We start from the raw sequence: 12736 nt of genomic DNA, 5'->3' as shown, positions 1-12736 counted from the left end.
AAATACTTATTTTTCTAATTGTAAATTGGACTCAAACAGCTTAATTAATTAATTAAATTGTCTTAATTACAAACTCAGGATTATCGATGATTTTCCTTCTGGCAGTGAAAGTTGGTAAACGTCTAAGTTACGTACTTTATAAAGATAATATTTTCCAATTATGAAATAATAATATGAAAAAATATATACCCGAGACCTAATTGCAAGAAGCGCATTTATATTTGTTTTTAATATACTAAAGGAAAATGTAGGATGAATATTTTTCAGACCTTCTCCCATTTTGTGAAGGTATCTACCGACAAGCATCCAAACTGGTTTAAGCCGTATTAACAAATCCAGTATCTGGCATGTACGATCTTCCAATGAGCACCTGAACACAGCATAATACTCTAGGGATTTTGTCAAATCACCTACAACTGATATGACTGCACATGACTGTAATAATGTGACCAAAGTAATGCGATCTGCACAAAAGCAACATAGCAGAGTCGAAAGTGCTCACCTGCCGAGGCTGTTCGGTTGCTCGCTGTAGATCTGTCTTGACTTTGTTGTTGGGATGGTTGACCACTTTGGTGACGGGCTGTTTGAAGATGGAGGCCGTCTGTCGGATGGGAAGTGCTGTGTTCAGGTCTGGTTTTCCCTGAGGGAGAAGAAAAAAAAACAACAAATTTACATAAACTAAAGAGTTTTTATGCTTGAAGGTGGTAGAAAATTTGGTGCATCAATAAAGGGATAAGAATTGGTGATGAAAACATAAATAAACTCTGATGTATGGGGTGTGTGTTTCAGTTTCTCCATGACTAGCTCTTCTAATCGTCATTTTGTTGCTCATTTTGATAATGCTTACGTCAACAGATGACCACAAAAATTGTGTTTTTGTAAAGATTTCGAAGGAAACCTGCCTATAGTGCTGCTATGCAAGACTAGCAAGAGAACTATTGTTGAGGAAATATAGGGGAAAAAAATGCTAAAAGGCTAAAAACTGTAAAAGATGGCTGACGTCTCCATCTTGAATCAGAGGCGTTCTGACTTCCTTAAGAAATTTAGCGAGAAAAACCACATAAAAATCACATGAAGACTCATGTCTAATCAGACTTCTCCAGCTTCACTTCTTTAAGATGGCAGAAACGATTAGCATGAAGGAAATGGCGGCCATCTTTAATTGCTTCTGTTTATGAGTGACTAAAGGAGGATAATAAGGAGGGAGGGGGAAAAAAAAAAAGAGTTAAAAAGACAATACAGGGTACAAATCATTCAAAAATGGTGGACATCATTTTGTTCAAAGTGACTTTCTGATAAATCAGTGAGAGAAAAGGCTGAGAGCTTTTCAAAATAGCTGAGTCATTTAGCATACATGATGTTAGCACATCTCAAACCACAATAATCTGTTTCGTTGACTCATAACAGAACTCAAAGAGAGAAACCTTCTCAGTTTTCTCAGCTAGCATTCAGTCTAAACTCCATTTTTTTCAATAAAAGGACTGTTAATTACAGTTGAGAGTTATAGCTATAAGCATGCAAAGTGCTTCAGGGTGACTGTATTCAGGCCACACATGCTGTTTTTTATTTCACAGCTGAAACACACGTGTAGATATTCACATGAGTGTATGCGTTTCGGACTAGAGATCCCACCGTGCTCATAAAGCCAAAATGCTGTAGACATACAGAGCCGCTCGTCGTTAATCTGATAATCACACTGTTCTAAAATCAAAACCAGTACCCCTGAGAGAAAGCGTGTGTGTGTGTGTGTGTGTGTGTGTGTGTGTGTGTGTGTGTGTGCATGTGGGGGGGGGATGTAGAAGGCCTAGCAGATGTTCACACACATGGTGGGCCATTTTCACCATAATGGCTAAACATCTATCAGGAAAACTCGTTTTATTTTTAATTTAACAGTATTTTAGGCAAAAATGAGCCTCAGCTGGGATTCAGGACTCCCTTCAGCATGTTATTCGCTATAGTAGCTTTTCAGCTTGTATTCAAGTGCTAACCAGCTAGCTAGCAAGCTACACACACTCTCAGTCATGTTACCTTACTGAATGTAAAGTGTAAAGTAAAGTAAATTTAAAAAAAAGGACTATGATACTTGTAAGGTCAGCTGACTAACCTTAAAATTTATACGTTTTTTAAAGGAATTTCGTGCATTAATTCACAATGTCAGCATGTATGACAGCAGTTTCTGCAAAAAGTTTATTTCAAGTGTATATTTAGGATTTGGATAAGGATTAGGATTATTTAGGATGTATTTCCCACATACAGGTGCAGAATTTGAGACATAATTCAAAATTCAGCTCCTTATCTGCTGATTTTGTCCAGAAAAGTCCAGAAGCCTCTGCTATACTCTGTTGATGACAGAAAGTAAATATTACATTAATAAATTTATTCCATTTTCTTCCTAAATTGGTTGAATAATTGAGAAAATTAATATGATGTAAAGCCATACGTAATATGTAATTGTTAATATAAACCTTATCGCATGATATTAATTTGCATGATATTAACAGATATTAATTTGTCCACTTTTAGTGACTTTTATGATTTGTTTTGTTTTAATTAATAATGCAGATAATGATAATAATTAATAATGCAGACTGTTATTCAGAATGACCATTTTTCACATTATACATTACCATTATAACATCTGTATGCTAATGTCACAGCCAGTCCCATTATAATCACAAGAATGCAAACATGGCGGTGTTCCTGAGGCCGAGTTACACTGATTATAATCAGTGTTTAAATATGTAAATACAGGCCATGTGAATAAGACATTGAGCAATGCTTATAATGCATTTATAATTTCATTAGGGCTTAAAAATAAAAGCTGAATCAAATCAAGGCTACTGATGGGTCGTATAAAGTGGTGTTGTGAAGAACGGACATTTTGTGTGAGATGGAGGAAGACGAAGAGCCATTTAGGGAAAAGGGTGTGTCTTTACTCAGGAATATAGACTTTTAATTGCATATTTATGACCTTAAAAGAGCTGTTTTTATGCTGCTGCTAGACAGGATTGTAACTCAGCACTTCTTCTGCTGCTTTTTTTTATTCTGAAGTTTCCATTCAGGTTTATAGAAGATCCCGGATTTTCTAAGAGAAGAAAATCTTTGAGTAGCCAATTTTAAAACACAAAATATCAGATAAGATCAAAAATTCTGGCTCTATATCGTCTATCTTTTCCCAAGGTAAATCTGCTTCTCCTCAAATTCACCGTAGAGGGACAAGAAATAAGATACGATCACTTTTCACTGCTAGTTTGATACACTGGTTGCGCAATGAGACATGAGGGGGAAAAATACTTGTCCAGAACACTCCTGAAGCCCCGTTTATTTATTTTGTGGCTATTTTAGGTGTGCCGCAGTTCCAGGAAAAAAGATTTCAAGTGTCCAGCCAGGAGTCCTCAGCCTTCAGGAACTTGGACTTTTCGTTATATCAAGTCAGACCGATGATATATTCAGTCCTGGAAGTTCCTGGCAGCCAACCGGTTCAACAGCGGAAGAGCCGAAGAGCTCAAACTGGCGAAGCGAATAAAGGTTAAAGCAACGAAGATTAAGGAAAGCAACCACACCTTAACTAAGATGAGCGTGTGAGGACAACAAATCTCTGAAACTTGTTTGGAAAGAAACCTAGCATGGTCACAATCACATGCTCACACACACTCCGTGTTTTTATATGATTTCAGAGTCCAGATCCGACACTTTAACATGCCGACAAACTAATTTAACTTAAACCGAGACACGGCTGCTTGGTTACGATCGAATTGCAACTTCAAAATTCTTAATATAGCTCGAGAGTTTGCATGAAGTGTGACAGTGTGTGTGTGTGTGTGTGTGTGTGTGTGTGTGTGTGTGTGTGAGTGAGTGAGAGAGAGAGAGAGAGAGAGAGATCCAGCGTTAATGGGCGTGGTCATTCTACAGTCTACGCATTCTTAAGATAGTATCTCAGCAAGAGATAGTTAACTATAACTCTAGCACTAACATATGCGCGCGCACACACACACACACACACTATACATAATTTCCAAAGGGCCTTTAACAAAAACTGACACAGACGTACAAGGAACAGACGTAAAACCATGTTACCAAGCAGTAAAAGTGAAACAGCACGATCATTATAAAGGAAGAATATTTTTGGGGGGTTTTTGACAATGTAAGTGTTACGTGCTGTGTTCTATCATGCTCGGAAATCAGACTTGGAAAAACATGCCTGTCAGGAGTAAACCAATGTATCTGTTAAACCGTAACATTCCTCAAGAGACGTGTGTAAAGACAATGTTTTCATGTAATCTCTTTTTTTAAACTAGCATGTGCTCGAAAAAATAGTTACTTGTCTAGCAACTTAAAGTTAAAAAAAAAAAAAGCAGTTATCTAGTAAGATTAAAAAGTAGGTTATTAAGCCACTGACATCAGTATAGTTTTGCTGTTAACACAGTCCTCTAAATTTTACAGTTTAACCAGTTAGGTATGTCGAACAAACTCTAAAGCACTGAGTAATTATTTTGGATAAAAAAAAAGATAAGTACTAGACGTCAGAGAAAGAGAAGCTTAATATTTTCCTATAACCTATATACATCCTGAAAACGTACTTTTTATCCGTTTATGGATTATTAATGTCATGAAACGTCTGCAAAACAAGTTAGCTCTTGTTATCACTTACATTAAAGCAGCCATAAAGAGCTGTTCCCTCACAAGCCTATATTTTCTTCTCTCTTTTGAAGCTAATAGGCGAAGAAAAAAATGTAGCTTGTCACATAACTGAGAAACTACAAAGCGCAAAATCTTCTATTCCCTCAGGAAGAGTTTCACCTTAAAACTCGGAATCAAATCTTCTTTTATAAACGTTAAGCTTCTCCTTAGAGAAAATCTCACCACAGAAACATCCATGTGTCATTCATCGTTAGCTACCAACAAGGTTTTTTTTTTTAAATCCAGCTGATATTATGTGACCGTCCACCAAACAAGTCTCAGTGAGTGAGCAGTTACTATAGAAACGATAATATATTAGAACGAGCGCATTAATATAAACCTGCGATTCGATTTACAGTCGGAAATACCGTCCCGAGCTGCTGTTATAGAAAATACATCAACACAGCTTGACCAATCAGAATTGAGAATTCAACAGCGCTATGGTGGACATTTTAACTAAAAAAACCTAAAACACGAATCATCCAAATGAAACCATAACTATTGTTACACAATTTATAACGTAACGTGACATACTGACTGTCACCTCAAGTGTGCTTACGTCAATAAACTGGGAATTTTAATCGGAAATGCAGACTTCCGACTTCAATTCCATGTCGGAGATTGTTGGTTTTTTTTTTTTTTCGACTATGTTCCACACACAATGAAACGTAACAGTGTTATTTGATGAATAATGGTGGTGAAATTGCTAACTTTGAAAACTGCTATATTTTTAACAGAAATGCTGGTTTTGCAAAAACGTCTAAATCCTTTGTTCTCAGATTTTCGTTAATTTAAAAACCCTATCATTTATCCCGGTCCTGGAAATACTTTTTTGTGTCGTCGATGTCTATGACAAGATCGAATGCGTTAACGTTAGTAGTGGAACAATTTCGGATTTCCTTCATCACCTCGTCACGTTGCGTTACGTAACGACCGCAAAGAGCAGCGACGAGAGCAGAAATGGATCAGTCATGCATGTAGGCTATAGGGTGAAAAACAAGAGAGCTTTGCTCCGCAAAACCCCCTACTGGGCTCAACAGTTCGCATTTGCTCGTTTTTTTTTTAAGCAAGAGAGAGTAGCAGCTTTGTCGACGGCTTTCTAGAAGCTTCCGTGTGGTGTTTTTCCTCTTTCTCTTTCTCTCTGTCAGTGTGCCAGGTCCTGCATGACACGAGTGAGTTCTGCTGTTATCTGCTCAGCCAGGGTGACACGATGATTAGGGCAGCTGCTGACATGTAAACAACTGCGCGCACACGCGCACACACACACACACACACACACACGCCCCGGTGCAAGGAGTGCAACGGTGCATGTGACTAATGCACACTCACACACACTCACACAAGTCCGTGTACCACATAATCAAACTTCCTGCAACATTAAAGGATTTCTGTGGTTTGAGATATGAATGTATAGTGTAGCACTACTGGTAATATTCAGTCTGTTGCAGTATTATATTAGCTGTAATGTGTTTAAATTCTAAATCTAGCATAGCCAGTCCACCTCCTGGCATGTTTTTGGTAGGTGGGAGGAAACTGGAGAACCCTGAGGAAACCCGCATGGACATGTGGAGAACATGTGAAACTCTGCAGAGACAATAACCCGAGCTCTGGATCAAACCGAGGACCCTGGAGCTGAGAGGCGGCTGAGCAATCATTCATTTAATTCCAATTCAAATTCAAAAGATCCTTATATACACATCTATCCACGTGTACCGTTCACTGCTTTATAATCTATGCCTGTAATAAAAACGTTTAACATACATGCCTGAGCGCTAGTGTCTTTACCTTGGACAGACTGAGATGTTCGCTGCGAAGCCTCTGTTTGTTTTTCTGTATTTTGCTGGGCATCATCTTTCCCGTGCGGAAGTCGAAGCATCCTAGGTCCACCGTGTTGCCGAGGTATCGCGACAGCTGAGGTTTGCTTCTGAACTTCTTCCCTGATGGACTACAGAAAAAAAGACAAACAAAAACGATCAAAATGGCCAATATTGCAAACGGTGAGAGAAAGAAACAGACACAGTTGTAGTGACTTTGAGAAAACATTTTTAATTCTCAGGTAAATAACTGGAATAGCGAAGGGTGTGTGGTTAATCCCGCCAAACCTCAAGGGTATCTCGGTACATGTCAGTAATGTAATGCGTGACTAACAGGTATTTAATCATGAAGCAACACGTAAAGGAAAAATCTCATCGCACGTCACTACTTTACTTCACACTTTATCCATTTGAAGCCAGAAATCGTGCCACGCCTTCTACACTGAAATTCGTTCTAGGGGCTAGAAGCGTAAAAGCTGCTGGTGAATACGAGGTTCGAATCAGTAATCCCGACACGGCTCAGTATGTAAGCGGAGACAGAAAGGATGTGACCCCTTTACAGCGGAGCTGGTTACATCGCGTACCCGGGGCCATCTGGATCAGACAGTCGGCGAGGAGAAAAATAAATATTCTGTTATTTATTCCTGGCCACATGGCTGTGCTCGTTTACTGATTAGAACACACTTATGGCTCAAAATTTGACTCCTAATCTACATCGAATGTATCTTTTAACCTCTCACTAGAGGTCAGGACAAAAATAAATAATAATAAAAAAAAACCACAGCAACATTTTGCTTTTCTGTTTTTTTTTTTTTTTTTTAAATCAGGGACCTAATTTGCATTTAAGATCCATGGCTACATGCAAACTGTGACTTAACTGACCCTAGACTGATGACACAGATGTGCTCTGATGCCGCAGACTGTAAAACAAGCAAACAAGTTGCGCATGGTACGAGGTCGTCTTTTTGGAAATGGCATCTTAGAGACGCTTCAGCGATAAAATGGGGTTCGTCAGTTACACCTCTAAATAGCGCATCGAGAGCTGCAAAGCCGCAGCGAAACAGTGCAGAAGCAGCAGTTAACATGGTGGCTAGATGCCTATCAGGTGGTATGGCTGTGTGTGTGTGTGTGTGTGTGTGTGTGTGTGTGTGTGTGTGTGTGTGTGTGTGTGGGTGGGGGGGTGCTCTCCAGAAGTATGAAAATACGTCACTATTAGGCTGTGTAGATTATTATTAAAGCATTACTATGGGTTGCAGTCAGTCAGAAACCGTGTTTGTCCACAGTCTGATGGGCTCATGAGCGTGTTTCATTTTTTCTGGTCAGTAAATAAGTAGAATTGAGACGAAATGACTGTGCAGGAGTCAGCGGGGTTAAGGCTCACCTACAGAGCGCATGAGTCACAGATGAGTCAAAACGAAGAGAGAGAGAGAGAGAGAAAACCACATGTATGTACATAAACACTGCTCCTCAGACAAGCTCGCCATCATCAAAAAAATTTTTTAAATTAAAAACGCATGGTGTTGCATGCTTCATCATGTGGTGTGAAAGCAGGAGTATGAGCGAAGTCACAGGGTGATGCGCCTCTAACAGAAATGCACAGCCATATGGACACGGCGTGAGCCCCGGAAGCCGACGCTAACCCTTTAAAACAAATCACGAAGCCTATCTCTGTGCAACTGTGGCCTAAACCCAAGCTCGGGGTAAGATCCACGAGCCTCCAGGGCACTTCCCGGAGGGCACAGTGGGAGACGGCTGCGCCGTTAAAAGGGCGTAGGCCAACCACGAGAGCAGTGTGGTTACACTGAGCAAAAGGGGGAGGGGTGAGAAAGAGAGAGAGAGAGAGAGAGAGAGACAGAGAGCGCATGCAAGAGTGTCACTAGCTATTCCTTGCTCTCGACTGGGCTACCGCACAACCCACATACATACACTGAAAGACAGCAGGAGCAACACGCACACACACACAGCCATCCACCAACAGATAGTGGATAGCAATCTTGGAAAACATTTTCCATAAAATTGTGCGCACACTTGTTTACATTCTTCCGTGCAAAAGCACACAAATGAGTGAGAAACACTGGACGTGCATTCCTCATAAAACCATGATAGCAGCAGGGAGGCCCAGCGAGATCCAACCGTAACACTCAATTATTCATCCTCCGTGGGTCAGACTGTGTGCGTGCGCGCGTGCACGTGTGTGTGTGTGTGTGTGTGTGTGTGTGAGTGAGTGTGAGCACGATTCTCACAGGCGGATCAGCTCCTCCAGGCGAAGCTCGAATCTGCTAATGAGACGGCGAGGATGCCATGTTGTTTTCACAAACAGACCAGACTTGTATGATGGACACGTCACACTATATACGCCTAATAGTAAAACAAATTTTAAAAAACGTGTTGTTATTTAACAAAGAAAAATGTCACATGGTAAAGTTTTCTTTAAGAACATTATCATTTATTTAACATTAATGGAAAGAGTCTCCAGTATCAGCGCTGCGTAACGGTCACGCCGATGCAAAGTTTACAGGACAGGCAACTTTGTGTGTTTCTCTGAAATAGGACAAGCTGCATTTTTTGTCTTATTATCTTATTTAAAATGTGATTGTAGCCATATTTCTGTGGCATAAGAGCAACAAAGCATTTCAGGATGTGCTGTTACAGGAAAATTCTCAATCTCAGGATGGTAACAGTAACTACACTTGATGTCAGACCTCATCACATGACTTCCTGCAGCAGAGAGGACACGATGTCCCAGCTGCTGATTACAGTATCAGACAAAAGCCTGTATTTATCCCTCATTTTGGGCCTCGCAAACGAGTCAGAGTCAGAGAATTCGAGTCCCGAGAGCTCTTGCAGGTGGCCCGACGTTTATTAGCTTTATTACAAATGACTCAGTGAAAGCACACCAGGCAAATCACTTCAGCCCAGAGGGATTCATGATTCAACAATCAACACAAACAGGAAGCACGCAGTTGGCTCGTTTCCCATAAGGCCTTAAGAGAATTAGCCAGATCTGTTATTCTGCCCACTGGTCCAAAGGTAGAGGTGTTTATAAAGTGCTTCTTTTCAAGCACAGACAGGGACTTGGCCTCAGATATGGTCCTGGGATGGAGCGATCTGTTTTCCCAGAACTCCCTGATCAGAGAAAATGAGCCAAGAGTGATAGGCTCAGAGTGACACATCGACTGATTCGAAGCAGAAAGGCCAAGGACACTGCGGTTACATCAGACCAGAGAGGATCAGGAACGTCACGTCCACACACAACCAAGCAATGTCACAGAGAGGCACAAAAAGAGAAAGAGGAAGTGTGCTCTACAAGGGGAAGCTCAGTAAGGATGTCACATAGCCATACACAGATTTGTTTTCTCTCATATACAACTTCAAGTTCATCTTGTGAAATTCCAGCTAAGGAAAACTAGCTGGTAAGTTGAATCAGGTGTATTAGCGGTAGAATGCTAAGCAGTTACACCAGTTGAACTGGTGGTGCATTGGGTAGCATTGCTATCGCCCCAGAGCTCCAGGGCCTCCAGTTCGATCCTGAGCTTGGATTACTATCTGTGTTGAGTTTCACGTGCTCTCCCAGTGTCTGCATGGATTTCTTCAGGGTTCTCCGGTTTCCTCCTACCTCCCAAAAACATGCCGACTGACAAGTGAATGAGTGTGAGAATGTGTTTGTGTGGTGACCAGTGATGGGACTGCCATCTCATTCAGGGTGTATTCCCAGTACTCCCAGGAGATGCAAGAGGACCCTGACCAGGCTAAAGCACTTACTGAAGAATGAAATTAGGATAGTACATTGCCATTGCGACAAATACAAACAGCATATGAGAAAAGAAGCTCACCTTTTGAAAAACTGTATTTTTGAGAAACTAGAGAAAAATGAAACGCTTTTTTTCGTGGTCTTCCCACCAGTATAGAAATGAAACAGCTCTGAGAGATGGGGTTCAGTAAGAGACGTACTCAGAGGATGAGTCAAACCACGACTCAGTGGTAACTCCAAACTGAGACCCAGAATGGAGGCGAGACCACAGCACGGTTCCAAACTCATTGTGGAGTGCAAATGCTAGGTCAAGATCAGATTAGCGTCATAATTCAGAACCATGGTGACCTGTGAGGAACTGGACGGACCAAGCCAAGACCCGAGTAACGATGACTGGCCTCGGTGTAATGGCTGACCGAATCTTGCCAGTAAGTGGGGAAAACCCCACGTTCATGCAACCCTGCTGACGCTGAGGAGGAAGCGAGCAGCACTGCAGAGCTGAATTTAATTGAAACCCACCTAATGGGAGAGAGCTGTACGACCACACGAGCATGCGCGCACACACATACACACGCGCGCACACACAAGGTCATAGCTGTGATATAGGCTCGAAAAGATCCTCGTTATCAAGACTCTGTATCGCATGGAGAGTTCAGAGTGTGAAAACAGGAAATGAAGGTTTGACGCTTGAATAAAGATTCTCGTGGGTGTGTGATGAGCATGGCAAATTTGCGTCTGTAACCAAGAACGTAGGGATACAACCGGCCTACGATTAGCGACACAAGCTACGTAATTTTGTTCTCAAACTGATACTGAGGCATTATAGTTGAATATGAGTCAGACTTGTATAATCCATATAAGACATATCTTTGCTCTGTTGTCGGCTGGTGACAAAAATATTGTTAGGACAAGCAACAAGACGGAAGAGTTTCAGCCATTATGCAAACAGGAAGTGCTAAAAATGCTTCATCCAGGCAGAGACGCAGGACGTCAGGCTTTATCTCGACAAATTTTATTTGGATCACAGGGATGAAATGGAAGATCAAGTTACATAGGAAAGAAAAACATTAGAAACATTAAATTGCTGTTTAAAACTGCATAAATCATTAAATAGCTGGCCTCTTAAATCTGCCAGAAATTCCTGAATTCTTGGAAATACTTTGGCTGACACGACACTAGCCTGCTACTGAAGATTTTTTTTTGTAATTCCCGGCAGAGACATTAATCAGGATGTCTGCGCTCCGATATTTGATCAGTTGATGGTTTTCACTATTTTTAGCTCCGCCCACATTTTCCTGGATCAGCTCTTCTGGTTCCTGGGTAAGAAGTGCAATCAAAGTACTTATGATGTATGACTGAATGACACAGTTTGCTTGGTAGTACAAATAGTGACAATGTAGAGGATTGTGGGTAATTTGTTGAGCCGAGCCGTGCCGCACCATCCTGTGGAAAAGCGCTAAAGTTGGTCGCGGTGCTTAACTGAAAAGCATTCCACACGTTCTTTGTTCAGAAACCAAGAATCGGTGACATCAGGTGCTTGGGAGAGGAATAATTTTACTACCATGACAACAGACCAGTCATTCAAAGTTATCAGAATAAGACATATGGTGCGAAAGGAAAATTGCTGTCGAATAGCAAAATATAATATTGCAATGGTTTGAAAAAAAAACTTATTAGTGTGAATCTTTGAACTGGAACTGAGTGGAGTCAATCTGATTCATGATTCATTTACAACTTAAAACTGTAAATTAAATCAACTCAGTTCAATTTAATACATAAAACAGTGATTCAGTTCAGCGATTCAAGATGACGTAATCTGATAAGCTATGTTTACTCTTAGGACTTCTGAAACACCAGATTTTACTGTATACCCAAAGTAGTGGTTGTGAGGAGTCAAATTTAGGAGTGAAGCGTCAACAGTGAGTGTAGTGACAGTGAAATGTGTTGCGAATTTCAAAAATATTTGATTTTCAATCTACAGTGTTTACAGACTGACAATTACATGTCTAAGCTAAGATGCTTTTCGTGAAAACCCCAGGCCTTTCTGACATTTCCATATCGCTGGCTTGGCTTTTTTCCCCCGTCAATCGCATCCGTATCTTGTGATTGCTGATGGAGTGAGGGGAAAGGTGATGTATAACATAGCGCAGGTTGTTCATATGTGATAGGTATTTGTTTAAACGAGTTTATTTTGTGTGTCAATTCTGTTTCATTTGATTTTCAGCAATTTGGTAGCACCTGATGCACTCGCAAATGGAGATACTCCTTCCTTTCCATACATCCTTTCAATTGTGGAGTGCTGATTGCATAATAATCATTAAGCTGACTTTTTATGAGATTGAGACATCGGGAACGCTGATGGTCTGTGAGCCGAGGAAATGAGTTTCTGTTTTCACATAATGATTTGGTTACTTCGCACTAATTCCTGGCACTTGCACGGACGACACCTGGGTCGTTTTGAGAAGTGAAAACACTTCCTGTAAGTTCCTCA

The 12736-nt window shown here is 40.8% G+C and overlaps 1 protein-coding gene across 2 annotated transcripts in view; it reads right to left on the bottom strand.

The window, feature by feature from the left end:
• The window catches only part of mbd2 (methyl-CpG binding domain protein 2), a 34312-nt gene that overhangs the window by 17752 nt on the left and 3824 nt on the right, over positions 1–12736 (bottom strand). For both annotated transcript variants that reach the window (XM_053230475.1, XM_034300941.2), the window contains exons 2-3: positions 6466–6625; positions 503–640 (exon numbers count right to left, since the gene is read on the bottom strand). In XM_053230475.1, coding sequence (XP_053086450.1) covers positions 503–640; positions 6466–6625 — 298 coding nt within the window. The remainder of the gene's footprint in view (positions 1–502; positions 641–6465; positions 6626–12736) is intronic.

The sequence above is a fragment of the Pangasianodon hypophthalmus genome, chromosome 27, assembly GCF_027358585.1.
Source record: "Pangasianodon hypophthalmus isolate fPanHyp1 chromosome 27, fPanHyp1.pri, whole genome shotgun sequence".
Lineage (NCBI taxonomy): Eukaryota > Metazoa > Chordata > Actinopteri > Siluriformes > Pangasiidae > Pangasianodon > Pangasianodon hypophthalmus.
Note: the sequence above shows the minus strand (reverse complement) of the source record. Positions and strands in the feature narration are given on the sequence as shown.